Source organism: Myotis daubentonii, chromosome 17 (assembly GCF_963259705.1).
Source record: "Myotis daubentonii chromosome 17, mMyoDau2.1, whole genome shotgun sequence".
NCBI lineage: Eukaryota > Metazoa > Chordata > Mammalia > Chiroptera > Vespertilionidae > Myotis > Myotis daubentonii.
Genome location: NC_081856.1, coordinates 40,275,011 through 40,302,823, shown reverse-complemented (window position 1 = coordinate 40,302,823; position 27,813 = coordinate 40,275,011). Strand labels below are relative to the sequence as shown.

Below are 27,813 nucleotides of genomic sequence, written 5' to 3'. Positions count from 1 at the left end.
GATTAATAAGCCATTCTAGCAGGTGTGAGGTGATAGTTTATTGTGGTTTTACTTTGCATGTCTCTGATGATTAGTGACATGGAGCATCTTTTTACATGTCTATAGGCCATCTGTGTGTCCTCTTTGGAGAAGTATCGGGGCCGTCTGCCCAGTTTTAAATTGGATTGTTTTTTTATTATTATTATTGTTGAGTTGCCTGAATTCTTAATAAATTTTGGATACTAACTCCCTTATCATATGCATCATTGGCGAACATCTTCCATTCAGTAGCTTGTTTTGTTTTGTTGATGCTTTCCTTTGCTGTGCAAACCTTTTAAGTTTGATGTAGTCCCATTTGTTTATTTTTTCTTTTGTTTCCTTTGCCCGAGGAGATATATCAGAAAAAAATATTGCTAAGAGAAATGTCAGATATTTTACTGCCTTCGTTTTTTCTAAGGGTTTTATGGTTTCAAGTCTTACATTTATATCTTTAATCCACTTTGAGTTTATTCTTGTGTATGGTGTGAGAAGGTGGTCTAGTTCTAGTTTTTGCCTGTATCTGTTCAATTTTCCCAATGTCATTTGTTGAATAAACTTGTCTTTATCCCATTGTATGTTCGTCCCGCTTTTGGCATATATTGATTGACCATGTACATGTGGGTTTATTTCCTGGTGGTGTGTTCTGTTGAGTTCTCTCTCTCTCTTTTTTTTCAGTCCCTTTACCCACCTTACCCTCCACCCTGACCCAAGCAGTCTGTCTGCTCTTTATCTATGAGTCTGTCTCTATTTTGCTTGGTGGTTCAGTTTGTTCTGCTATATTTGACTGCATTATATTTGACTAACTCATCCGGGAAAGTTATACATGTATTGGGCTTTCCTTTTCTCCAGCTTGTGTGAGAATCTGCCTATTTTCCTTTCTAGGATACATCCATGATAATTACCTCTACCTTCTTGGAATCATGTCTTCTCCACATCTGTGCCTTGCATTTAACTATTTTCATATCTATCATAACGTAGTACTCTTGTTTGCTTACAGGCTTAGCTTCCAAGCAGGGAGCATGCTGGTTTCATCTTACACATAACACTTAGCACAGCATCAGGCACATAACAGACATGCAATAAACTTTTTTTCTATCCTGAGTTAAATTTAATTGTATTAAACAGAATTTGGAAGTAGAGGTTGAGAGACTATTGGTTTACAATGGTCTGTTTCATTGAGAGTGAAACAGACTGTATGTTCTGTCAGTTAAACTAGATTCTTATCAAACTCTTATCTGAAACCTAATAACTATTTCTGTTTAGTGGCTCCTTGCATTATTGATTAATTCTAATTTTCCTTTTTCTTCTGCTAATCCTTACGTGGCATTTACAATTTAAATATTAATCATTTGTAGTGGGTCTTTGTTCTTTTTTTTTTTTTTTTAAGCTCTATGCCTTTTAAGACCCAAATTCAAGTCTTTTTTAATTTTATTTTTTGTTGATTTCAGAGAGGAAGGGAGAGGGAGAGATTGAAACTTCAATGATGAGAGAGCATCATCGATTGGTTGCCTCCTGCATGTCCCACACTGGGGATCGAGCCTGCAACCCGGGCATGGGCCCTGACCGGGAATCAAACCATGACCTCCAGGTTCATAGGTCGGCACTCAACCACTAAACCATGCCGACCAGGCATGAGTCTTCATTCTTACAAATATTTTCCAAATAATATTCTTAAACCTTAATTCTATCTCCAAAGCGCCTCTCAGTTTCCTCTTTTCTTACCACATCTGTTGCCAGCACCTTTGTTAAAGCCCTAATCACCTGTCCCATGGATTATTGCAAATGCCTTTTAACTCTTGGTGTCATCCAATTCAATCTCTATTAGATTTATCTTTTAAAAATGGAAATCAGTTTATATCACCATTTAACTTAAAGTCCTTCAAGAAATGAAATTCACAGTCTTTCATGCGGCATAAAAAGGCCCCACTAAGCTGGTTTGTGCTGCCTCACCAGTCTCCTGTAGCATTATATTTGCCCCCATTCCTTTGGGTCAGACATACAGGTGTCCTAGCAGTTTCTTCACAGGACCATGCTATTCCTGGAATGTTCTTTCCTCTGCTTTCCATCTGCCTATCTCCTTACGTGTCCTGTAGGCCACATATTTCAGTTCTCATCTTTAAACATCACTTCTTTAGAGGTGTTCACTGACCCCTAAATTTAAATTAGATATTATTATACTCTCTCGGTGTCTTGTAATTTCCTATGTGACACTGAGGGCTTATTTTTTTGTGTTTATCTCCACTCTGTTGTATATCTCATCTTTTAACCCCATACACTAGAGCTTAGCGCAATGCATAGCAAATGGAAGGGGATTAGTAAATATTTTTATATAAGTGAAATAAGTGAATAGAGTTTAAAAAGATATATGTGCACATATAGTCTAAACATAAATCCTTTTTCACATGTAAGGCAAAGAAGGAGCATATAAGCATGGGAAGTAGATACTCATTCTTAGTTGTCAATTACACAAATTATCTGACAAAATTATTTCAATTTTTCATTTCATGAGAATGTAATTTCTGAAAAAGTTGAAAAATTATTTCACAATAAGTAATTCATAATAAAAGTAAAGTTTCTTTTATTTTTACTAATAGAAATTGAGTGCATCTCTTTTGTCACTTTCATACACAACTATTCTTTTGTGTAAGCAATTCTTTTTTTTTTATCCACTAAATATTTTTAGGAGGTTTCAGCATTAAAACTAATATTGTATTACACTCCAGGAACAACATTTAATTGCTTGGCTTTTGGTTATAGTGGTTATTGGCAAACCACTACTTCTAAAATGTTCTTTACTCTTTGGAGAATAATTCATGTCTGTAAACCAGCATGAAAAAGATAGCATGAGTAACAGATAAAACCGATAGTCTTTTTCTTTTTCAGAATATGTGTTTTGTTTTTTTTCATTTCTGTTTATTATTAGCCTTTTCTCTTCTTTTAGGATTGGTGTTCTCTAGGATCTGTCTAGGGATCATAAACTTGATATTCTACATCCTGTAAGTTTTAATCATTTGGAATCCTAGCTTTCTCTTGATATGTGTAGCAAGTATTAGAGACAGAGTCCTTGAAAGCGGACAGTATCACACTGTTTAAAATGTTGATGATGCCTTTGTCTGTCCTTTCTCTCGCCGTCTCCTTTACTGCACTCTCTTGTCTGTCCGACTCTCACAGGAGACATGGATTACAACTGGTTGGACCATACGTCTTGGCATAGCAGTGAGGCATCCCCAATGTCTTTGGTGAGACAAGTGGGGCCTTACTATTGGATCTCTGTTATCATTTCACTTTTCCTTTTTTAATTTACACTTTTGCATGTTTTCTTTTTTGTATCTTTTTTTTTTTTTGATCCCACACCTGTAGGGGACAGTCAAAAGGGAAAAAGAAAAACTAGTGAGCAGGCAGTTTTGTCGGACTCTAACACCAGGTCTGAGAGACAAAAGAAAATGATGTGCTATGGTGGCCACTCTTTGGAAGAGGATTTGGAATGGTCCGAGCCTCAGATTAAGGACTCTGGGGTAGATACCTGTAGTAGCACAACCCTTAACGAGGAGCATAGCCATAGCGAGAAGGTACTGAGATTGTGGAGCCTGCCTTTGAACCTGCTCATTCGGTCTTCGTTTGCTCTCTGTCACTCATTCAAACAGAACATAATAAAAGAACAGGGCATTTCAAGGGTCAATGTAGCATTTCTTAAGGTGCAGAAAAGAAAAACAAAACCAAAACAAACAAATCAAAATAATTTCTTGCTTGCTTTGCTGTTTTTGTTGTTTGACGGCATACCAAAAATAAAAAAAAAATAAAAAAATAAGTAAATGAAATAAAAATTAGGAACAAAGGAATGTTTTGTCTATGGTCGCATGAGAGACTTTTGTAATGTTATTATAAACTACAAATACAAAGAATTTCTCGGATTGGCTTATTTGATTGCTTGCATACATTTTCCTTGGGATGAAAAATTGTTAATAGTTTGAATCCCAGGCAAAAGGGAGATAATTGGGTCTATTTGCACAGAAAAAGTTGTTTTTCTTTTTTCCCTTTCACTGTCATTTTGCTCTTTTGTTTTATTGTCATAGCATTTCAATGTAGCATTAATTAGTATCAGAACCATTGCCATCTGCTTTGGTATTTGTTATTTTTGCTTTTAGTGTAGTGAGACTTTTAAAATCTTGTTACCATATAGATGTGACTGACTGGAACTTGTCTTTTGCCTGCTAAATTTTGCATGAAGATGTGCATGTTACTTTAAGATAACTGTGAAACGTGATTACACAAATCATTGACTTTGTTATTTGACATATAATTCATAATGGAATGGAATGGTGTCATGATTTCTAAAGGGATTGGTTCTGCCCAGAGAAAGAGATAAACTAATATTTTAAAGGTTATATTTAACAATGGGTACCATGGAATTAGCCAATAAAAATCAACTTACTAACTAGATCAAAGACCTGAAGGAATCAATGAACCTCTAAAAAGTGAGAAATGTAATCTATGCCCCCCTTTGAAATAGGCCTAGTTCTCCCGGAATCAGTTGGAAAGTTACTGGGGCATGTGTGTTTCTTGTAAATTTAATCTAGAAACCTGTTTCAAGAAAAGCCCCTCATCAGAGGTTTGACTTTTGTGTTTTATGTAATTTGACCTTTTAACTTTTATTGTAATAAGGTCTCTCAAAGTTTTCCAAAAGTGTTGGAAGATTAAATTTTCATTTTTAAGTGAGTTTACTTTTATAGAATTTCAGTCTATTTTTCCTACCTATGATTTTATTAATCTTCAACATGTATGTTATTAAATTAGGGTTTGAACATATTTTCAAGATTTCTTCGATTTTGTAAAACTATGTATCTTGAGGATTGTGTCAAAAGACTGTAAGAATTTGAAGTAATTTGACTTGGAAAAAAACAAGATAATAAAATTCAGGTTATTGGCATAAAAAAACATTTTTTGATCAGTGTTTTGAATGCAAACTGGTTTGTGTAATCATAGTACTATGGCAACCTGGAATTTAAAGAGATTGTACAGTAAAGGGTCACTTGTCATAAAAGAACATTAATTTTCTTTGTTTTTTGATGCAATGTCAGCACCCTGTGACATGGCAGCCATCGAAAGATGGAGATCGCTTAATTGGTCGTATTTTATTAAATAAGCGTCTGAAAGATGGAAGTGTGCCTCGAGATTCAGGAGCAATGCTTGGCTTGAAGGTATGTGATGAAATATGTAATATTTTGACTCTATATTACTTTACAGATTTATCAGAGAAGCAAAAGATATACTAACTCTTTCTACCTATACCAAGTTAGTGGATTTTCTTTCTATTTTCAAGAATTCACAAATATTTTCCCTCAATATCCATTTCATATTTTTCAAGTTTTATTTAAGAAATTTCCATTATACTACAATAATATTCATATGTATAATTTTAGAAATTATAATGAGTTATATACTTGAATCCTAAATACAGTGCAAAAACTTATTTTACCTGTACAGTTTGTCCTTTATGTCTATATCTGTGTTTATATTCTATTCTATTCTATTTATTTATTTATAAATATATTTTTTCTTGATTTCAGAGAGGACGGGAGAGGGAGAGAGGGAGAGAAACATTGATGATGAGAATCATTGATTGGCTGCCTCCTGCATGCCCCCTACTGGGGATTAAGCCCGCAATCCAGGCATGTGCCCTGACTGGGAATCGAACCATGACCTCCTGGTTCATAGGTCGAAGCTCAACCTCTGAGCTACACCTGCCGAGCTATATTCTATTTAAGTGATAGTTTTATTCAATGACTAAATATGCTAACTTGAGAAATGTAATACATGTATTACTTGGGAACACAATTTTTGTACTAGCGTGGCAAAATATGTGTCTATTGAGTGTATGTGTTTGTGAGAGAGAATACTATTTGAAGTCTGGAAGCTCAAAAATACTTATGTTAGGAGATTTCATATAAATACTAATTTATATTATACCAAATATGGTTCTGTTTTTTTCTTTATAGATTAAAGTATTACATATGTGTCCTTATCCCCCCCCCCTCCACGTCACCCCCACTCATGCCCTCACCCCCCGGTGTCTGTGTCCATCGGTTAGGTTTATTATGCATGCATTAAAGCCCTTTGGTTGATCTAGTTCTGTTTGTTTTTGTTTGTTTTTGTGTGCATCTGTATGGTGAATTAAAAACTGAAGTAAAAAAAGAGTAAATGTTTTAGAGTTAAGCCATTGCTACAGAAGTTTTCCTATAGAACATAGTGAGAAATATTAGAAAACTTTGGGTGTAAGTGGAATTGGGCAACTAACATTGATTGGGTGGCTGCCAACTCATCTGAGCACTTTACATCTATCATTTTGTTTAACAGGCACAACGGATTAAAACAGCTTAGAGAATTGTCATAACTTGCCCATGGTCACAAGATGGAGTTGAAGGTGGGATTTAGATCCAGATCTGCCCAGTATCATGTCAGAACAGTGTAGTGTGACGGTTAGGAAGTCTTGGCTTGATTTCTAGTTACAGCAATGACTGGGTATCTGATGTTGGTCTTAGCCTCAGACTCCTCATCTGTAAGTGGAGATAATAATGCTTACTGAATTGTTACAGTAAGTTTAAATATAGCAATATATAAACATTTAGTATAGTGTCTGACACGCTATTAGATATCAATAATATAGTCAATAATATGATTACTATCAAAATTTGTCAATTCAAAAATAAAATTTTTTAAAAAATTAACATAGGGATGTAAATCTAAAATATCTATACATTTAATTTTCAGAATCAAGTATAGGAATAATTAGTATTAACTGTACTGCAATTGAGTTTAATTCATTGCAGTTTGGGAATAAATACATGGAATAAGACAAATCAGTGGTATTTTAATTCAGATATCTTTCACTCACTTTAGAAAAGAATAAATACTATTTTAGTCAATGAAATTAGTTACTATTGTTTGCTTGGCTTGCTATAAAGTTGATATATTGATTGAATTGCAAGAAATGAGAAAGCATTACTTTTGTAAGAGGCTACTCTTGATGGTACATCTATGACTCCACAGCATTATTGGTAATATATATATTTTCTGAAATATATACAGGAGTGGGCAAAAGTAAGTTTATAGTTGTGAGTACAAGAAGCACAGTTTATTCTTGTATTATTGTTTATCGTAGTATTTTTCCATGGGAACAACTATGAACCTACTTTTGCCTTTCCCTATTAATAGAAATATAAAAATAGGAAAAAAATGGGATGCCAATGGTCAACAGGTCACATTAATTCTGATGAGATTAAGTAAGTGTAATAATTTTCTCAGGGAAAATATATCATCATCATGCACATTATTAATGTGCCTAAAAGGTTACTAATGAAATTTAGGCAGGCTATCATAATTATAGTAAAACTAACAAGTATTTATATTATTGTGATATTTGAAATCTGAAACAAGATATATTAATTACATAGCACTGAAATGACATATTTTTAGAAGTGACAAAAGTTAAGAATTCTGTAGTAAAGAAAGAAATTACAAATTGTTGTTTTTAAGGTATGCAACATTTTCAACAAATAATGGATTAAGTTCTAAGACATTTGGAATATGTAAAAAGCTTACTCTTGGGATATGTGCTCAGTTCTTAGTAACAACGCTATGTTACTTAAAAAATACTTTAAGTATAGTAAATTATAGTTTTAAAAGCTGCAAATTGTCTCCCTGGCCTGTGTGGCTCAGTTGGGTGAGTGTGCATCAAAGGGCTGCCGGTTTGATTCCAGGTAAGGTCACATGCCCAGGTTGAGGGTTTGATCCCAGGTTGGGATGCATGCAGGAGACAACCAATCCATGTTTCTCTCTCACACTGATGTTTCTCTCTCTTCCTCTCCTTTCCTTTCTCTCCCTCTAAAATCAATAAAAACATATATTTCTTTAAAGTTTCAAATTGTCTAATTATTTTTTACTTGAATATTCAATCATGTTCATTGGAACAAAGTATCTCCTACTCCTTTTCTTTATTAAACAGGTTGTAGGAGGAAAGATGACTGAATCAGGTCGGCTCTGTGCATTTATTACCAAAGTGAAAAAAGGAAGTTTAGCTGATACTGTAGGACATCTTAGACCAGGTAGGTTTCTATCTTTGATTGTTCACATGTTAACCGTTACAATTGAGCAGTTATGAAAAGTTACCCTCAAATAGAAGTGATCTGACTAGTAATAAAGTGCTCATTTAACTTAAATAAATTTATTCATTAATGGGAAGTAATATTATTTCTTGAACCACATTAGATAAAAGGATTTATTGATTTATTTTTTGATTATGTATTTATTTATTTATTTTGCTTATGGATGTTCCTACTCCGTATAAGTACCGCGCGCTAACCGATTGCGCCACTGGAGCTCCGATATTCCTACTCTGTACCTAGTATTCATCTATTTTGTTTCCCATAAGCTTTAACTTTTTTTTTTAAATTCCAACATAGTTTCGGGAAAAAACTTCATAGATAAATGTGTATTTCCTAAAGTGTGTTACTCCTTATCTCTAACGGATAGGAGAGATCCTTGAGTGCCTTGGAGAGGATTCAGTAAGATACTAAATGTTAAGCTTTCTACAAGAGAATTTAGACAAAGTGCTCAGCCAACTTAGAATGCAGACTCATGAAACCTGTATAGTGGAGACTGATCTTGATAGTTTCTAGGATTAGAATTTCTGTTGGAATTAACATTTCTATGTCACCACGATGGTGACATAGTTCACTCCCGCCTTTGCTCCCCTTCACAAGAAGAACTAACAGCCATTCATGGGCAAGACATCACTGAGAAAATCCTGGAGATCACAGAGGTCATTGTTATGTAATTTTTTTTTCCTGACCCTTGGCCTTTTGGGTGAAATATACCAATCATCCTTGTCATCAAATTTTATGCCACTGGAGCTGTTCTCAGTATGTTTCTTATTTCATAAGGGTCGTTTTACTCTGTGGGGGTTATTGCAGCGTAAGATTGTTTTGAGTGCGTATGGGATTAGATTTTCTTTCTAAGGTGATCATTACTGACACACGCAATAGGTGACGAAGTGTTAGAATGGAACGGAAGGCTGTTGCAGGGAGCCACATTTGAAGAAGTCTATAACATCATCCTGGAATCCAAACCCGAACCACAAGTGGAGCTTGTCGTTTCCAGGCCGATTGGGTGAGTGGGTCTGAGCACTTTCCATGTGTACAGAGTTGACTACATTAAGCAGTTTATGAAGTGCAATCCAAAAATGTCCGATTGTTTTATCAAAATACGCTACCTGGAGGACATTTCTTTTACTAAAAACACCTTACCGAAAATCGTGACATCGCTGTCTGTAAAGTTAATTACAAAAGAGGGAATGTTTATCTTTGTATTGTTTTTATTGTTTTAGTAACTTAGGAGATGGTTGATGGCATTAATAGAAGGGGACTGTGGTAACAATTACTTTTAAAGGAAGTTTCATGAACTGTGGTCCTTTATATTGCAAAAATGAGGATAAACTATATTCCATGATTTTTATTATTTTTTTTCCAAAATGGAGATTTCAACAAAGAAAGATAAAAATATAAGCAAATGCCAAATACTCATTTGTTTTTATAATCTGTTACCTATAGATTAAATCAGCAACTTTCAGACGTTGGCAATAAATATAGTCCTTTGCGTCTGTGTTATGAGAATTGCTCATCATCGCAGTGGTCTTTCCTTTATAGAAGCTTATATTGTAAGCCAGTGTAAAAGATATACCTATAATTAGAAAAGGCAATTAAATATTATAAACTGACAAGGAATTATTAAATTCATGTTCATGGTAAAAGCTTTCTAGGGTAGAGGCTATAGAAATTATTTCTTGCTATAGAATATAATGCCTAGTTTTCATTCATTTAGGAAAAGATTGGACTGTATTATTTTATCATCTTTCTATCCCATAGAAAATGACTTACGTTGGTAACTTAGTTTTTGAAATGTTCCTTTCAAAAGTAATGAATCTGGCACATGAAATTGTATCGCTTTTCATTTTGTCTTTTCAAAGTTTTTTATTGTGTTAAAACTGTACTGTATCAACCTAGTATATCAATCGAATGTATTCCTTCTTATTAAAAGATACTCTAAACATTTTTGTTTAATGTCTTAAATATTCTTTTCTGTAATTTTCTGAATGATCTTCACCATTAATATCTACCCCTTTTGGCAAATCTCAAAGAAAATGTACATTTTTTGTGTGTAAATGCAGTTATGTAGTAATTTTGTAAGTCCCAGTAAGGAACATGTTTACATTTTTCTCAGTGGAGTTATTACATTTAAAAAGTTTCAATCAGAATCTGAATAATTTAACTTTTGTTTTGGTGATATTTTACTTGCATTTTAATGTTATTGATTTAGAACAGCGGCAAGTAAAAATAAAGAATAGAATAGACTTACAATGTATCTATAATACTTGTTGAATGCAGACTTTTTTTAGAATGGGCAATTGTTTAGTGAGGCATATAGAAAAGAAAGCATATGTTTCTATACATCTGCTATAAATGGGTATGAATTTTAATATTTTTTAATTAATTGGTCTTAACCAAGAATATAGGTTGATAATGATGAAAACAGTAGTTGCATTAATAGTTGCAACAATTTCTTGTTTTCCTTTTCTATCATTTCAGAGATATACCTAGAATACCTGATAGCACACATGCACAACTGGAGTCCAGTAAGTTTCATGTGTTCTAGAAGAGAGTGTTGTTAATAATGTCATTCATCAGGAGAAAATGAAGTATCCCATTCGCCCCATTTTAACTCATTCTCCAATTTGTCCCTTCCCCTCCCTTCGAATAATTCATGCATATCACTTCTGAGTACTAAATTCACTTATGCTCCAGTAAAAGCCTCTAAACCAGTGGTTCTCAACCTTCTGGCCCATTAAATACAGTTCCTCATGTTGTGACCCAACCGTAAAATTGTTTTCGTTGCTACTTCATAACTGTAATGTTGCTACTGTGATGAATCGTAATGTAAATATCTGATATTCAGGATGGTCTTAGGTGACCCCTGTGAAAGGGTCGTTCCACCGCCAAAGGGGTCTCGACCCACAGGTTGAGAACCGCTGCCTAAACACTTTGGAACATTGTGGCTAGGAAAGTGGAATGACATTCTGTGGACATTAAAAATAAAATTGAAGAGCTAGATGGTGAAGATGATTAAATACCAGTGAAGAGCCATTGTTGTTATTCTTTATGTGTGATTGCCATTTCAGGTTCTAGCTCGTTTGAATCGCAAAAAATGGATCGTCCTTCTATTTCCGTTACCTCTCCCATGAGTCCCGGCATGTTGCGAGATGTTCCACAGTTTTTATCTGGACAACTTTCAGTACGTCATCACTAAATTAATTTCTCTTTTTGGAATATCAAGTAGTGTTTTTATTATATGTTGCTAGTTTTTGGTAAACCAAGTTCTTAGAATATAATTGTGCCTTTAACCATCAGCTTTCTCATTCTTAGTAATTAATTGAAATTAAATTTTAATTATTTACCATAGTGCTTTCTTTATTAGAGTTAGGTTTCCTGTAATGTAATGAGCTTAAGAATTTGTGAAGATATCTACAATGTTTTTTACTTTAGTAATATTCCAAAATTCAAGGTTATGGTTTTTGCTCAATATCCTAAAATGACTATAAAGTGTCATGAACTTTTAAGGGAATTAAAAATTCTGCACTATGCAAAGATGGTATATGTAAGATAAAAGTAAATATTTATGTACTTTTCCTGCTTTTCAACCTTAAGGAAATTTTGAGTTGGGTAAGAATATTGCTCTGAAATATAATGATACTTGAGATGCTTTTGTCAACAGATAGAATTAAGTACATGAGTAAATAAATAATTGACTACTGAGTACACCAGATGATTTTATATTAAATGATCCCTAATTCGAACATTTTATAATGAAAGTTACAAGTTCAATTATGTGTTTTATGTCTATATTAGAAGAGCTTTGCCAATGTAAGCCCTCACTTTTTTGTTAACTTCTTTAGTTTTATTTCCCTTTTGAAACCATTTTAAAATGTTAAAATATTAAAATTTATCCATCCATATTTTAGAAAAATAAGGTTAGTATTGACAGTAATGTCACTAAGTTATTAAACTTGAAACTTTATGGATATTAAGAACTATTTAGAAACTCAAAATTCAGACACTGAGTTTTGTATAAAAATTATCAATAAAAACTAAACTATTGGACTAGTATTTTAAGAGCAAAAGGAAAAATCTTTACTAAATAAGCTACAAAACTTCTTTTATATTTTTAGGAGAAAGGGAGATGTTTGATTTTTACTAAATTTTCATTAATTTTAAGGAGATATAGAAAGTATAAGCACACTTAGTATATTAAAGTTTATTGAACAAGGCATTAGACATGTCTGTTCTGGAGGTATTTTGATCAAAAAGGTGACAATTGAAAATAGTTATGCAAGGAAAAAATTGAGCTAATATTAGGAGATTGTAAATGTCTTACGAAAGTAAATTTCTTCTCTTTATTCTTTTCCTTTCTCTTTCATAAACAGAGTGAACTTTTCATTTGAGGACAATGGTCTTTTTTATTTTTCCACAATAAGTAGAATCTTTCTCCTTATTCTCTTACATATATTGTCAGTACAAATGTTGTTATTTATGGTTACAAATATATATAATGTCTTTTTTCCCCACCATTTTAGGAAGTGGTAATAAATGTTAGCTGTTTTTCTTTTTTATGGCTATATTTAAATAGTTCATCTTTAAGTAATGTTTTGGGTAGCTGGATGATGCCAGTATATAAATAAGTGTGTGTGTGTGTGTGTGTGTGTGTGCGTGTGTATGTGTGTATGTGTGTGTATGTATGTATGTGTGTGTATGTGTGTGTGTGTGTGTGCGTGCAGTTGGCTTCAGTTGGTGGAGGAGGAAGGAGTGGAAGATATACTCCCATGATAAGTACCACTTTGTTACCTCATTTAAATTCCCAAGGCCCTCTTGCAAATTCGACTAGGAAAGATTTAGACAATTTTCAGATTCTTTGATTTTTCCTCACAGTTCAAAATGAATACAGTAAAAAGGTAAACTGTTGAATATTTAGGGGAAATATAAACATAAAAGTTTTACTTATAAATATTTATAATGTTATAAAGTTATAGTACTTAAATTCATAAATGATGCTGGTTTAAAATCCATGTAATTGTAATTTTAAATACATACCATTTTATCACTTTCTTATGAGTTAGAAGAAGTATGTTCCAATAAGATAATCTTTACAAATATAATAATATTTGTTGTGGTAAATCTAGAAAGTATAGATAGATAAATAAATAAATAACAATAAAAATCACTTATAGACCTGCCACTAAAAGATAACTATTCATATAATTATAATTTTTTAAACAAAACTAACAAATTCATGTATACTATTTGGAAACCTTCTTTTTCATTTACTAATATTGTGCAGTTTTTCCTTAAACTTAAAAAAATTGCTTAAAATTATTTTAATACCTATTTATTATTCCTTTTTTAACTTAATTTGTTATAATGGGATATTTTGTTTCTCATTTATCTTATTATAAATAACGATGCCATGGAAATCCTTTAATATAAGTCTTGCATATTTTGTTAGGACAAAATATTTTGTTGGGATAACTTTTCAGAATTAAAATTGAAATATGGCCAAGCCGGTTTGGCTCAGTGGATAGAGCATCTGCCTGCGGACTGAAAGGTCCCAGGTTCGATTCCGGTCAAGGGCACGTATCTCAGTTGTGGGCACATCCCCAGTAGGAGGTGTGCAGGAGGCAGCTGGTCGATGTTTCTCTCTCATCGATGTTTCTAACTCTCTATTCCTCTCCCTTCCTCTCTGTGGAAAATCAATAAAATATATTTAAAAAAAATTGAAATATGAAAGGAAAAGAAAATTTTAAGGTTCTTGAGATCTACTGCCCAAATTTCCCCAAAAAATATTTTGGCAAATTATCTCCAATTATCTATTTAAGAAATATATGTTAAGGTCTGATTCCAGTTCAGCCATAATACTAGTAGCTGAGAATACAACAGTGAACAAGATAAACATGAATTTTACCCTCATGAAACTTAATTTTATACTTATTCTTTGCAGGCGGGAAAATATGAGCATTATACCCTTTGGATATAGTCTTTCCCTTTATATTTAACCCTATTTCTGCCAACTGGAGGCAATTTTGGTATGCTGTAATGATGTAGAGGTTGGAAAATGTGTGTCCACGTGTACCACCCTTTGGTAACACCCCTAGAAAGTCACAAGGCAGCATCACAATTTCTGTATCCTTGCATCTTATCTTTGGGCATTATTGCTTTTGGTGAGAGTTTACCAGGCCCATAACTCATTTACAAAATCATAACGTTGCTAATGCCTGAGAAAAAAGATAATTTGCCTAGTATGTGAGCCGTCCTTCCTAATATACTCATGTCAGTTCAAGGACTGATATATCCTCAAGTATAAAATATACATACAATGCAAATGGTTGTTTAAACTTTCATGCTCAAGGTTGTTGATGATTCTTAAAATATTATGCAGTGTATTTCCTCTCCATGCTCGAATTGTGCTGCTGCCTGTGGTTATCCTAAGGCATGGCTAGGAAAGTGCCATTAATGTAAGTGGTGAGAAAATCAGTGTGAGTTCATGGTCATGACATCTGGACTATATGGTAGCCTTTTCACTGTCAGCACTCCCATGTGGATTAAAAAAAAAAAGTGTTCTTCCATATTGAGCAGTTTCCTGCTTCAGAGAATTACTTTTATAATGTCTCAATATTTTTAAATTAATTTGCAGTTTTGGGCTACTTTTTTGATAATTAAGATACAAAATATAGCTCTCCTGGCTTGTAAAAGTGAGAAATGGCTCAGAATTCTTGTTTACTATAGGAATACACTGACTTTTTTTGACAATCTTATTTTACTTTAGGGCCTGTGGTTGATTTATGGTTGCAATGTTTCCCTAAGTTACTTTGTTTTAATATTTTTCTGACTCCATTTTTAGTGATGAGTTTGTAAATGCTGTACCTATCCATTACATATGCCCCTTTTTAAAGAGAATAAGTAACTGAACAATAGAGATACATCTTTTATATCTCCTTAGAAACTCTAGACTTTTTAAAACTTTCTGCAAACTAAAGTTTTTTTCTTTGAGCATTTATCTTTTATCCCTATTGTCACAGTCTTGTTATTCCAGAAGCATTGCTTAAAAGGAGTGTCCTAAATATAGCAGTACAGTATATAGTAGAAAGTGACATTAAAAGTGCAAAATAAATAGTGGTGCACAAAATCATATTCTTTATTTGGATGAGGCTGAATTGTTACAGATATCAGGTATTTCATGTTTGAAATAAATGAAGTAATGTTAATTACAAGTTGCAATGAAATACATAATACTTCAATGTGAAATACCCAGAATCCATAGAGAACGAAACGGCTTAGTGGTTGCCAGGAATTAGGATGATGGGGGCACAGGGAGTGGTTACTTAACAGATAAACGATAGCTTATGTGGCGAGCTTTGAAAGTAGAGGGAGGTGGTGGTTGCACAGCATCGTGAATGCACTAAATGCCTCTGGATTGCACACTTTAAAATGCTTTGTCGAATTTGAATTTCAGCTCACTTAAAAAAAACTAATAAATCAAAATATGTTTTTATAGCCAAGTTAAAGTGTGAACTTATGGGTGAAGATTATTTAAATTGCCATAGAATTTAGACAGTTGATTGCGGAATTCCATGAGTTGCCCTTTTGAGATCATTTTAGAAGGTTCACAATGATTGTCTTAAAGATTAGTTTACTTTAAAGTACTGTTTCTTTTAAAGTAATTTTTTAGTTTATGAAGTAATATTTACTTCCATTACCTTGATATTTTTGGTGTAAAACAGGTAGAACAGGTGCGAGGGCAAGGAAAATAAAATCTAAATAAAGTACCTTGTTAGTGCTTTTCTTTTTTCTTTATCTAAATCCTCACCTGAGGATATTTTTACATTAATGTTTAGAGAGAGTGGAAGGAAGAAGGAGAGACACAGAGAGGGAAACATTGATGTGAGAGAGACACATCGATTGGTTGCCTCCTGCAAGCGCCCCTCTTGGGGCCAGGGATCAAGTATGCAATGAAGTACGTGCCCTTGGCCAGAATTGAACCTGGGACCCTTCAGGACTCTGGCCAACACTCTGTCCACTGAGCCAAACCAGGTCGGGCATTAGTTCTTTACTTTGGTGTACCTACTTAATCTATATGCATTTCATACATCCCTTCCCCATCTGGGTTGTGCAGACAAGGCTCAGGAACACCCTCCGTATCTAAACATTTCTTTCTTCCTTTGGATGTGTTTCCACACAAAAAGGAAGACAGCTGAGATTTGGGACTCCTTCGTTTTTGGAGAGAGAGAATGAGGATGACTCATGATTGAATGATAGCCTATTTTTACGGTCTTCTTTCCTCTAGGTCTAGATTTATGTCTTACAAAGTGTAAGTCTGATGATAGGTAAATTGGGCACTCCTCCTAGTCCCTATTAACTGCCCCCATCTAGCAGGGGAATTCGACAAGAGAGACATCCATGAGAAATGTAAGGAATGGAATGGAATTTTGGCAAAAGAAGCAAAATTAAATGCCTTGAAATCCATTCCCAAACCCAGAGATACTCATCTGATTTTGTTCCTGATTTAACTGTGGGCATGCCTTAATAAAGGCACACAATTCTGATTGTTGTGGTGTTTTTGTTGGAAACAGTTTCAAATGAAAACAAAATAAGTCAGAAGAGAAATGAAATTTGATTTTACTCAAAGAATATGAAATAGAGTGATTTAATCAGAGGTAGGCTCTGTCTTCTACCTTTATAGTATCTTACCTTTTGTTTGAGTATCTAGCCTTTTTCGTGGTGTTGTTCTGTTTCTCTTTCCTTATCTACAAATTGGATATAATACTGACAGCCACCTAGTGTTGTTGGAGGCAATAAACTTGCAATAAATAGTCAGTAAATGCTTGGAAAAATATAGAGAACTATATAAATAAAAATAAATAAGATACGTATTTTCATTAATAGGTATGATAATCTCCAGTGGTACATAATAAATGTCTGAAAATGGTATAAATCCTTAAAGTACGAATTACCTAATTAATCCAGTGCATTCCAGCATACTTTTATCTTACTGTTATATTCTTTTAACAATTAATGCTAAGCCAACTTGACTAATGTTTTTTAGATTTTTGTTAGTCATATCATTTTGGACAAGTTACAGTTCCTTGTAAAAATGTCTTTTCACTAATAATTCTATAATGCATTCTTATCTCATGTCATTTGGATTGTGATTATTTTTTTCTATATAGTGTGTTTAAGGGGGAAACCAGGCATTTCTTGGCTAATGGGTTCCGTTTGTAATTATTCTTTCAGAATTTATGAGACTGAATATGTTATTTTACATTGGGGCTTAATTTCTGTTGTTTTTATTATTGCACTTAAAATTGATTTAAAAATTCTAAGATTTTATATATTTTAGCATTTTGGCAAAATTAAGTTATTCATTACATGATGTAATCAATTTAGATATATATTGTCACGGGAAAATTATATTTGAGGGGTGGTAGTTGTACGTGTTTGTTTTTACTTTGGTCTTTTAGTTCCAGCGTGTTGTCCTTTTGGTTTTGTTTTATTGCTTTTTTCTTTAATTTTGCTTACCAGAGCCAAAGCCTTAGTAGAAGAACAACGCCTTTTGTTCCTAGGGTTCAGGTAAAGGCCTTGTCTGCCTGATAGAAACTAAAGCTGTGTTTTAACCCTTATTTGTATGTTTTTGGAAAATGCGTAGTAGGAAAACATGTTTTGGTATGTTGCTCCAAGTCATATTATTGACTTTCAAATCATTTTATGAGCCGGCTTGTAAGATTCTGCATGGGGATTAAAATACAATAAAAATTTAAAGAGACAATTTTTGTTAGTGATTTTATATGATGAACTGAACACCAAAAGTCATAGATACAAAGTGACGTTTAATGTACACTCTTCTTACATATGTACCATCGAAAGAAAAAGCTAATTTAACTGTTGATATTTGCCTTTGTTACGCAAGGTTGCTGTCTCTTTAAATCATTCATTATGTCACTTAACATCTACATTTGTTTGCATTTTCCAAACAATAACTCCTGGAGGAGATTGGCAAATCAATTTGTACCTTATTGAAAATATGAATTTTATGCCTATTATATACAAGGTTCAGCATTTGGAACGTGTAATACTTTGAAAGAACAAAATCACAATTCCCAGTTAAAAAGTGTTGAGCTTATTTTGTTTACATTTTGTAATTGTAATTTCATTTAATTTTTCTGTAATAATTGGGTACAAGTTGTTTGCCTCTTTTCATTAGGAAACCCTTATATGGTAAAGTAGTATCAATATAGTTTTTTTAAAAAGGTAGTATTACTAGTATGCTTCCCTTGCTTTGCTGCATGTATTTTTTTTATTGTTATTGCTGGTTTTGAGTAATACCAATTTAGTTTAAATATTTAAAATTAAAATTGTTCTAGTTAATATTATATAGTATAAAATATTTACTTGTGCTACTCAGGTTCTGCTTAGGAAGTTTAAAAATGGTTACATGGTTAAGCTGGAATGATAATTATGTTAAAATAATTAGAATAATACCAAGAGTTTTATTAATGAAAATGAAGTAAATATAAAGACATATGTCATATTTAGACTTGTGAAATACATTTGTTATGTTTTGGAGAATCAACAGATATACTCACCATTCATTTAAAAAGCACAGATAAAGAATTTCAAAATGAGATAAAATAATCTAGCTAATAAAATGATTATATTTTGATAATGTGAACTGGATATATATTAAAAACCTCAGTGCAAGTCCTGTAATATAAAATGAAAATTGGAGCTATTGATCAAATGCCCAGTTTAAGAGAGTTTATTAAAAAGTGTAATTTTGATAAAAAATCATTAAAATTAAAATGTGCCTGTTTCATATCTATATATTTAAACATTTATATACTTGTAACGTTTAATTCAATAAGTTCTTACATAGTATAAAAATATGAAAGTTATATGCCTAATATTTGTATAAAAATGAATATTACTAAAAAGTGCTATTATTTTCCATGGCATAAGAAAATCGAAAAAGAATACTCTTTATCAGACATTCGAAATATATATATCAGATGTTTAGCTTTAATGATTTCAAAGGAGTGAAAGTATTGCCTGTGGTGATGGCTTCAAGTGCTTAGCCTCAATCCTTTAAAAATAAACTCACAGAAATGAGCTTAGTCTAATAATCATCATTGTTTCTTTGTTTCTTAAGTGTAAAGTTTATTGGAAATTTTTTTTTTAGCTTTTTAGTGTTTTTTTCTCCTTAAGGTGTCTAATATTGAATTTTTAATATCATAGAAAAATAAAGCAATTGGCTTTTTTTATTTCTATAGACAATAGAAAATATCAGAAATTAATCTGGTTTTGATCACACATTTTAGAGGAACCATGATGCATGCTATCTGCAGACATCTGTTCATGTCATACACAAGACACTCATTTACCTTTTTGCTTTGTTTTCCCTTCATGTCTTTTTCCAGAACAACTTAGTCTTTCCCCCACTTACCCTCATCTGTATCTATGTTCTGATATTGTTAGGCAAGCAAATATGTGAACTTTTTTCTCCATTCAAATGTTAGAGGCTTTTCTTTCAGGTTGATCCCATAATCTAAGGCCATGGTTCTCAAACTGTAATGTCCGTGGGAATTGGAGGACTTTGTTAAAATGGTAATTCCTGGACCCTATTCTGATTCACTAGGTGAGAGGTGGGCCACAGGAATTTTTAGCTTCTTCACAAATAAACCAGATAACCCTGATGCAGGAGGTTTGTGAACCACAGATTAGCTGGTCTGTTTAAACGGAACAGTTCTGTTATGAAAAATTTTTATAACACAGCAGCAAGATAATACCTGCATTAAACAAGGACTTAACACAACTAAGAGAGTAGTAATTACAATTTTAAAAATTTAAATATTTCTTCTGTAGTTCTATAAGAGGGCTGATTCTATTTGACAAAGAAAGGAAAACATATAAATAATTTTATATACTCTTCTGGGCCATCTGTCTTCCTCTTCCCTGCGCAGCTTCTCAGTCCCTAAAATACAAAGTGAGGGAGTCAACAAGCCCTGTTAGCTTGGCCCAGACCTGACTGTCCACTTTAGAGAAGAGAAGGAAGGACTGACATTAGATGTGTATATTTAAGTTTTGTAAATGACTGCAAAATGCATATTCAGGTGAAAGGAAAAATTCAATAATTAACATATATATATACCATAAAATATATATAAACTGTAAAATACAGATTCTATAAATATATTTTATTCCCAAATTTAAAATTTTTGATTCAATATCAATTTCAAGATAGTATCAGTTGAGTTCTAAACCAATTTGTGGGTCAGAGCCACAGTTATAGATCTTCACACAGTAGAATCAGCTAGCTAGGTGTGGGAGTGTGAGGTACGTGTGTGGGAGGTGACAATAGTTAACATCAAATTAATTCTGCAGCTGGATCTGAAGTTCCAATTCCTAATTAAGGCATAGGGAAATTATTCACATTTCCACATCTCAAATTAAAAAATCTACTCTTATTTCCTAAGAATGTGCTACATTTACATCACAAACAAAAAGAGACTTTATGTCGAAGAAAAATTTAAAGACATGACTTTATTATAGTTTTAAATACAAACGTAAGGAGTCTATTGACTAAAGCTACTAGTAATTTACTGGTGATTATAATCCTTGAAATGTCTTCTGCTGTGGAATTACATAAAACATGTGCTTAAACATTCCCTATGAATGCCATATAAACAAGTTACTATCCAGTTCATTTTGAGCATTGATTTGAGCTCACTATTGTAGGGGAGCCAAAATGAACTACAGCGATTCTTGCATAAAAGATAAAACTCAGCAATCATTGCATAGAAAGTCCTTAGTTAAGGTAGTATATTTATTATGTGCATGTTAATAAGCAATCAAATTAGCATAAGAAAATTCCAAGTAATTTATGAATCACGCCGACATATTTGGATTAATTCCTCTATTCAGTGAAGTTATTAAAGCATACCCCTTTATTTTGACTAAATGCAATTTACTGAGTGAAATTTATATTCTCTGCCAGTATTAATGTAAGAGAATGTGGTGAATGAAGATGGGGACATAAAAATTATGTGAAGGTAGTAAATGTTTGAGCTGATCAATGAATATTTTTGCTTTTCAGATAAAACTATGGTTTGACAAGGTCGGTCACCAACTCATAGTTACAATCTTGGGAGCAAAGGATCTCCCGTCCAGGGAAGATGGGAGGCCAAGGAATCCTTACGTTAAAATTTACTTTCTTCCCGACAGAAGGTAGGGATAGGAAATAAAAAAATGTTTTTGAAAGTAAGTGAGAAATGTTAATAGCAATGAGTGTTTTTATTCTGTATCATTTACTTTTATCATACCTTTCAGATACTTACGAAGTTTAACATAAGCATAATCATTCTTAGGATTCAAAATAGTGACAATAAATACTTTGGGATTGTTTTTAAAATTTATATCAAATGTCTATAATATATATTATTTTATTGCGTATTTATTTCTGGTTGTGTGGACTATTTCTTAAATAATATGTTTTTGTTTATCAAAATTACTAAAAATTTGCCTCCTTTAAATAAATTGTATTTTCAACACACTGCAGAGGCAAACGCTAGAAATGGTTCTAAAAGGTACTACTCATCGTATTCCTCTATGATTTCTATCTTCTCTTGCAAAGATACTATTTATTTAAATTTTGTAAAATTAATGAGTGTAATTTTTATTTCATCACCCCATGTAATCAAGGAAATTTACCATTTGGCCCAGAATCAGCTTCTTCAAGTGTCATCATGTGTGTGTCCTTGCTAATCAACATAAATGATGTTCTACCCTGATTTAAATAATTAGGATTGAAGAAAAAACTTATCAAAAATTATCTGCTAATCACCGTCAATTTCAGGCACATGAGCAATAAGAGAGATTATTCAATAACATCATGGAAAAAGAAAACAGTAAATGCCCCAGTGATCCTCCCGCGTCTGTTCTGCGTCCTGCTGTCAGGGCAGGCTGTTCTCAAGGTCTGCTCCTTTCTCTCCGGTTGGAAATGACTGGGCACAGTGTGATCTTATTAAATGTGTTTCTACACTTTGCGGCCCTCATTTACTTAGTTTAGGTCATCCAGGCTGAGTTGGGTGCCAGAGCACCCTCTGAAGAACAATTTCAGCCGAGAAAAAGATGAAAAGGATGAAATAAGAAAGGTCTTACATTTTATGATACACATTTTTTTCTTTAAAAAGTATACTTTATTGATTTTATAGAGGAAGGGAAAGGGAGAGAGAGAAACATCAATGATGAGAGAGAATCATTGATTGGCTGCCTCTTGCACGCCCCCTACTGGGGATCAAGCCTGCAACTGAAGCATGTGCCCTTGGCCGAAATTGAACCTGGACCCTTCAGTCTGCAGGCTGATGCTCTATCCAATGAGCCAAACCAGCCAGGGCTGTGATACACATTTTGAAGTGAAAGTTGTCATAGAAATTTCACAGAAAGTATTCTTTACATTGGAATACTCCCTGTAATACCCCCCCTCAAGGGGGGGGGACAATTTCTAAAATTGTCAGAAGTTATTTGCTATCTCACTTTATTTTACAAAGTTTGCTTGAGGATAGCTGTTCTCTAACAACTTAGGTTGTCTTTTGGACGGGGAGACCCTTTGAACTGCGATGGAGGAAGAGGACATCCATGACGAGAGTGTTAAATCTAGGTTAAACTTCAGTTTGCCTTATTAAATTGTAATCATATCTGCCGGGTTTGCAAAGAATTTCAGAGATTATCTAGTCTCCCTCCCACCCAGTACAGAAGAAATCCCTTCTGAAATAGCCATTCTTTGAGAGCTTTCTTCACTCCTTAGGAGGAAGTCAAGGCTGCTGCTTCTATTCCCTTTCAGATCGCAGTATAGACCAGCCGTGGGCAAACTACCCGCAGGCCGCATTCGGCCCATTTAAAATGAATAAAACTAAAAAAAAAAGACCGTACCCTTTTATGTAATGACTAGGGGCCCGGTGCACGAAATTCGTGCACTGGGTGTGTGTGTGGGGGGGGGGGGGGGAGTGTCCCTCAGCCCAGCCTGCCCCCTCTCACATACTGGGAGCCCTCAGGCGTTGACCCCCATCACCCTCCGATCGCAGGATCGGCCCCTTGCCCAGGCCTGACGCCTCTGGCCTAGGCGTCCGGCCCGGGCAGCGGGGACCCGCAGCTGCAGCGGCCCCACGATCGTGGGCTTTGCTTTAGGCCCAGGCAAGGGACCCCTAGCTCCCGGGACTGCCAGCTTCGACCGTGCCCAGCTCCCATCGCTGGCTCCACCCCTACTTCCTGCTATCACTGGCCAGGGCGGCAAAGGCACCTGATTCTCCAATCATGGCTCGGGGGCAGGGCAAAGGCGGCCCCAGGGCCGCCTTTGCCCTGCCCCCCAGCTCTTAGCTCCCCCCTGGGTTTCCGATCACTGTCAGTGGCAGGGGGCTTCTTCCTGCTTTCCCTTTCGCCTCCCTGCATTGTGCCTACATATGCAAATTAACCGCCATCTTGTTGGCAGTTAACTGCCAATCTTAGTTGGCAGTTAATTTGCATATAGCCCTGATTAGCCAATGAAAAGGGTAGCTCGTACGCCAATTACCATTTTTCTCTTTTATTAGTGTTGATGTTTACTTTGAATTTATATTAGTTCACACAAACACTCCATCCATGCTTTTGTTCCAGCCCTCCGGTCCAGTTTAAGAACCCATTGTGGCCCTTGAGTCAAAAAGTTTGCCCACCCCTGGTATAGACCATTCTTGAATTAGATAGCAAGTCTCCCACTAAATAAATGCTTTCTTACTGTTTTTCATGGAAGGAACTTTGTCTCTTGACAGAGTTTCATAATTCATTCTTTAATGGATGGAATATAAGTAGATGCTTTAAAATATTAGTTAAAATTTTAGAAGGACTAGAGTGAGAGAAAACTATCACAGTGAAGTGGTGCACATCACAATTTACTAGAGTTTTTGGTCAATTGAGACTCTGGCAGTTTAAGTGAATAGTATATGAAGAGTTTTTGGTTAATTAGCATTTGGAAGGTTTCCAATTGGGCAATATGTTAAAAAAAAACTTAGGAATAAGATTCAGTAGTCTTATTTAGATTTTGAGAAAGATAAAGTATTCAATTATCTCATGGAAAATTTTCAAACTTATTGAAATGTTGTTATTATTAAGTCAATACACATAAGTGATGTAACTATACAACTTAAAAATGTTAATAGTAATTTTAAAGATTACAACACTTGCAATTTTTAATAAATTTGTGGCAAAACTTTACTTGACCTCTTTCCTGAGGAATTTTACATTAATAATTGTACAGCAAATTTAAAATAAAGTTTTATATAAGTTCATATATTCTAATTTTTTCATAGCGATAAAAACAAAAGAAGAACGAAAACTGTAAAGAAAACGTTGGAACCCAAGTGGAACCAAACATTCATTTATTCTCCAGTCCACCGCAGAGAATTTCGGGAACGAATGCTGGAGATTACCCTTTGGGATCAAGCTCGGGTTCGAGAGGAAGAAAGTGAATTCTTAGGAGAGGTATGTGTCATCCCCTAATATATTCTTTAATTTGACTGCCAGTAAAAATTTATGTTTTGATGGAATCAATTTAGCTACTGCTTTAAGACAGAACTTATTGATGTCACAAAAAACAATGGTTCTAAATACTCTGTGACAATATTTACATGTTTATTCTTATTGTATTCTTATGTTTCATTGTTGAATGATGAAAGTTTCACAAATATATATATTGCTGTTTTATAATGTGTGCATATCAATTTAGTTTACTGAACCAGTCGTACTGCTTTTAGTTCAGTCATTTTGTCCTGGTTTGTGTTTAAGCTTTATAACATACCTGTAATATGCTAGGCTCTCATGCTTCCAAGGTGAATCCAGCATGTTACTTCCTTGAAGGAATTTATAAGCCACTGGGGCTCCAGATGAGTGAATAGGCAATTATAAAATAGTATGGCAAATGCTGTTACAGAGTAATGCAATAGGGATATGTACATACTTGCTGTGCACAGGAGGGAAAAGTGGTCCAAGGAACGCTCCACAGAGAAAGCAGAATGTAGCAAGGTCCAGGGGAGTGAAATTTCTGGAGGGGGAATAACAAGACACTAGAGTTGAGGGGGCCTTGACAACTGCACTGAAGCTGGAAGGGAACGTGGTGAGAAGTGAGACCCGAAGGTTAAACTGGCACCGGGTTGTGTCCCTTAACCCGTCACATTAAAAAGTTTGGGTTTTATCCTGTGGGTCATGAGAACCCGTGGTAGGTTTTAAAAAGAGAATGGCTTGATTGCATTGGACTTGAGAAAAATGTTTTAGTGCAATGTGGAGAATTAATTAATGGGAGAGGGGCAAGATGAGAGGCAGTTCATCAGCTATTAACACACTAAGTTACCTGCTTTCAGCACTTTTCAACGTGATTCGTTTTCCTGAGTAAATAAAATGGTAACCTCCTGGGAAAACCAACAATCTATGGAAATATTAAATGGAATGTCAGTAGCGAAGTAATCAGAGTAGTAAGCCAGCTAGGAAGAAGGGTGACATAGTTGTCAGGACAGCTGTCTGGGTCTTGCAGTTGTGGCACTTCTGCTCCTAGCCTGTGTCCTTGAGCAAGTTATTAAATCTATTTCTCTTTCAGTTTCCTCTTCAACCAAGTAGGAATGCTAGGAGTTACTGTGAGGATTAAATAAGTGTAGGTGTATGTGCCAAAATTTGGAATACAGGGCCTATAACGTTGAAAATGACTAGGGAAAATTTGGGAAGAATGAAAGAATTTAGCTATTTTGCTTCGTTACCTCCCATAGCTAAATAGTGATTTATCACTAAATAGCAGTTCTCATGTTCCTAAGCATAAATGCTGTCGTATTTGTACCTGACTCTAAAAGAAAATAAAAGGACTTATTTATTTCTATGAACTAGTTTCCTGTTAAAATTTATTAAACATTTATATTTTAAATGCATATTATAGTATGTTTCATTTTTAAAAATCAAATGTTCCTTATTGAATCTTTAGCAGCATATATTGAACAGAGTTTTATTTGGTTCATATTATACCTCTTTCACTTACCAGCTGATGTGAGCTGAGACGAGCTCTTTTAAACCCTTTTTAGCCTTGATATCCTTTTCTGTAAGAGTTGAATAACGAGACCAAACTAGTAGGTTGTTTTTACCCCCAGAAAATGTAGGCAACGTATAACATGGTTTTTAGTACCCATTAGACACTTCTAATTTGGTTTTCTCTCTCCGTTTAGAGTTTATGAAAAGGCTAAATTAATGAATGAAATTGCTTTTTAAATGATAAAATACGCTAGTATTATTAGAGACTTTTAATAATAGGTGTTATTTCTATCATAGCAAATTCAACAGCCTCTAGTAAGTGGTTAGTCGAAATAAATATAAGTATCTTAGATATTTAAAACTTTTAAATAATTAAGAAGTTATATTTATCTTATTTATTGTGAAAACATATGAATAACTTTGCTTTTGATCTAATAGCATTACTATTATATTTTAAGAGAGTTTCTGTATTATTGGTATATAACGGTTTGTTGTCTCTTGGCTTTGTAGATTTTAATTGAATTAGAAACAGCATTGTTAGATGATGAGCCACATTGGTACAAACTTCAGACCCATGATGTCTCTTCCTTCCCACTTCCCCATCCTTCTCCATACATGCCACGAAGGCAGCTCCATGGAGAGAGCCCAACACGGAGGTTGCAAAGTAAGTTTTCAGTAAAATTTATCATATCTTTATTGAATTATCTTGAATGATAGATATGACATGGAATTTGAAGATATCTTTATGGGTATTAACAGGTATCTCAGTGGTTTCATAGCTGTTATTGAAGCCTTTAATTGTTTGATACACTAAAATGAGGTTATACCTATGTGTAGTATGTATAGTCTGACTCCGAATGAAAGTTATTTTTGATTCATTGATGAGTAATGTTATCCATTACTTTCCTGAAACATTAGTTTGAAAAGTGTATTTGGATGTTAAGTCTTTATTGTTTTATATTCTTTATTGCTTTCAGTTACAGTTGTGTAGCATCTTAAGGTAAAAATCTTCTTTTTTAACATGACAGAAATCATTTATAAATTTATTATTTGATATTAACTATTTTCATAACATTTGAACTGCAAAAGTTCAGTTAGAGATTTCTTTAATTTGATACTTCATTCTTTGTCTCATATCAACTAGATTCATCTCTTAAAATTCTCAAATAATTATTTACTTCGTAAAATGTAATATTATCACCCTTTCAGTTTTTAAAATAGAAAACATCATACCTGTTATACTTTCATTCAGCCCATCACCAGTCTTCAAAGAAGAGTGAATGGAAACAAATTATTGAGACAAAATCAAAATGAAGCTGATGCTAGGTGTAGGATAAAAGAGAGATGATTTCACAATTAAGTTTTTCAGGATTTCAGCTATTTGTGTGGATTTGGGGCCAATATTTCTTTTAATTCTCTACCCAATTGAATTTCTTTCTCATGGATGGCAATTACATATACATATAGAGACTGCTAGATATTTTTTACTGGCGTCATTATTATCTTATATCAGGGGCAGATCTGATTCTTAACCAATGTTAGAATCATGTAATCTTTATGCTCTGTATTATACCTGGCATATTAAAGTAATCATCATTACACTGTT

General features: G+C 33.9%; 1 protein-coding gene across 50 annotated transcripts in view; it reads left to right on the top strand.

Moving 5' to 3' along the window:
* The window catches only part of RIMS2 (regulating synaptic membrane exocytosis 2), a 341,566-nt gene that overhangs the window by 147,862 nt on the left and 165,891 nt on the right, over positions 1-27,813 (top strand). For 19 of the 50 annotated variants that reach the window (XM_059671966.1, XM_059671980.1, XM_059671974.1 and 16 more), the window contains 9 exons: positions 3,190-3,257; positions 5,097-5,216; positions 8,021-8,120; positions 9,060-9,183; positions 10,659-10,705; positions 11,249-11,361; positions 21,265-21,395; positions 24,509-24,680; positions 26,718-26,871. In XM_059671966.1, the coding sequence (XP_059527949.1) occupies positions 3,190-3,257; positions 5,097-5,216; positions 8,021-8,120; positions 9,060-9,183; positions 10,659-10,705; positions 11,249-11,361; positions 21,265-21,395; positions 24,509-24,680; positions 26,718-26,871 (1,029 nt within the window). Of the gene's footprint in view, positions 1-3,189; positions 3,258-3,378; positions 3,588-5,096; positions 5,217-8,020; positions 8,121-9,059; positions 9,184-10,658; positions 10,706-11,248; positions 11,362-17,696; positions 17,745-21,264; positions 21,396-24,508; positions 24,681-26,717; positions 26,872-27,813 lie in introns of all 50 variants that reach the window. The other 31 variants (XM_059671962.1, XM_059671970.1, XM_059671942.1 and 28 more) reach the window with 3 other exon arrangements.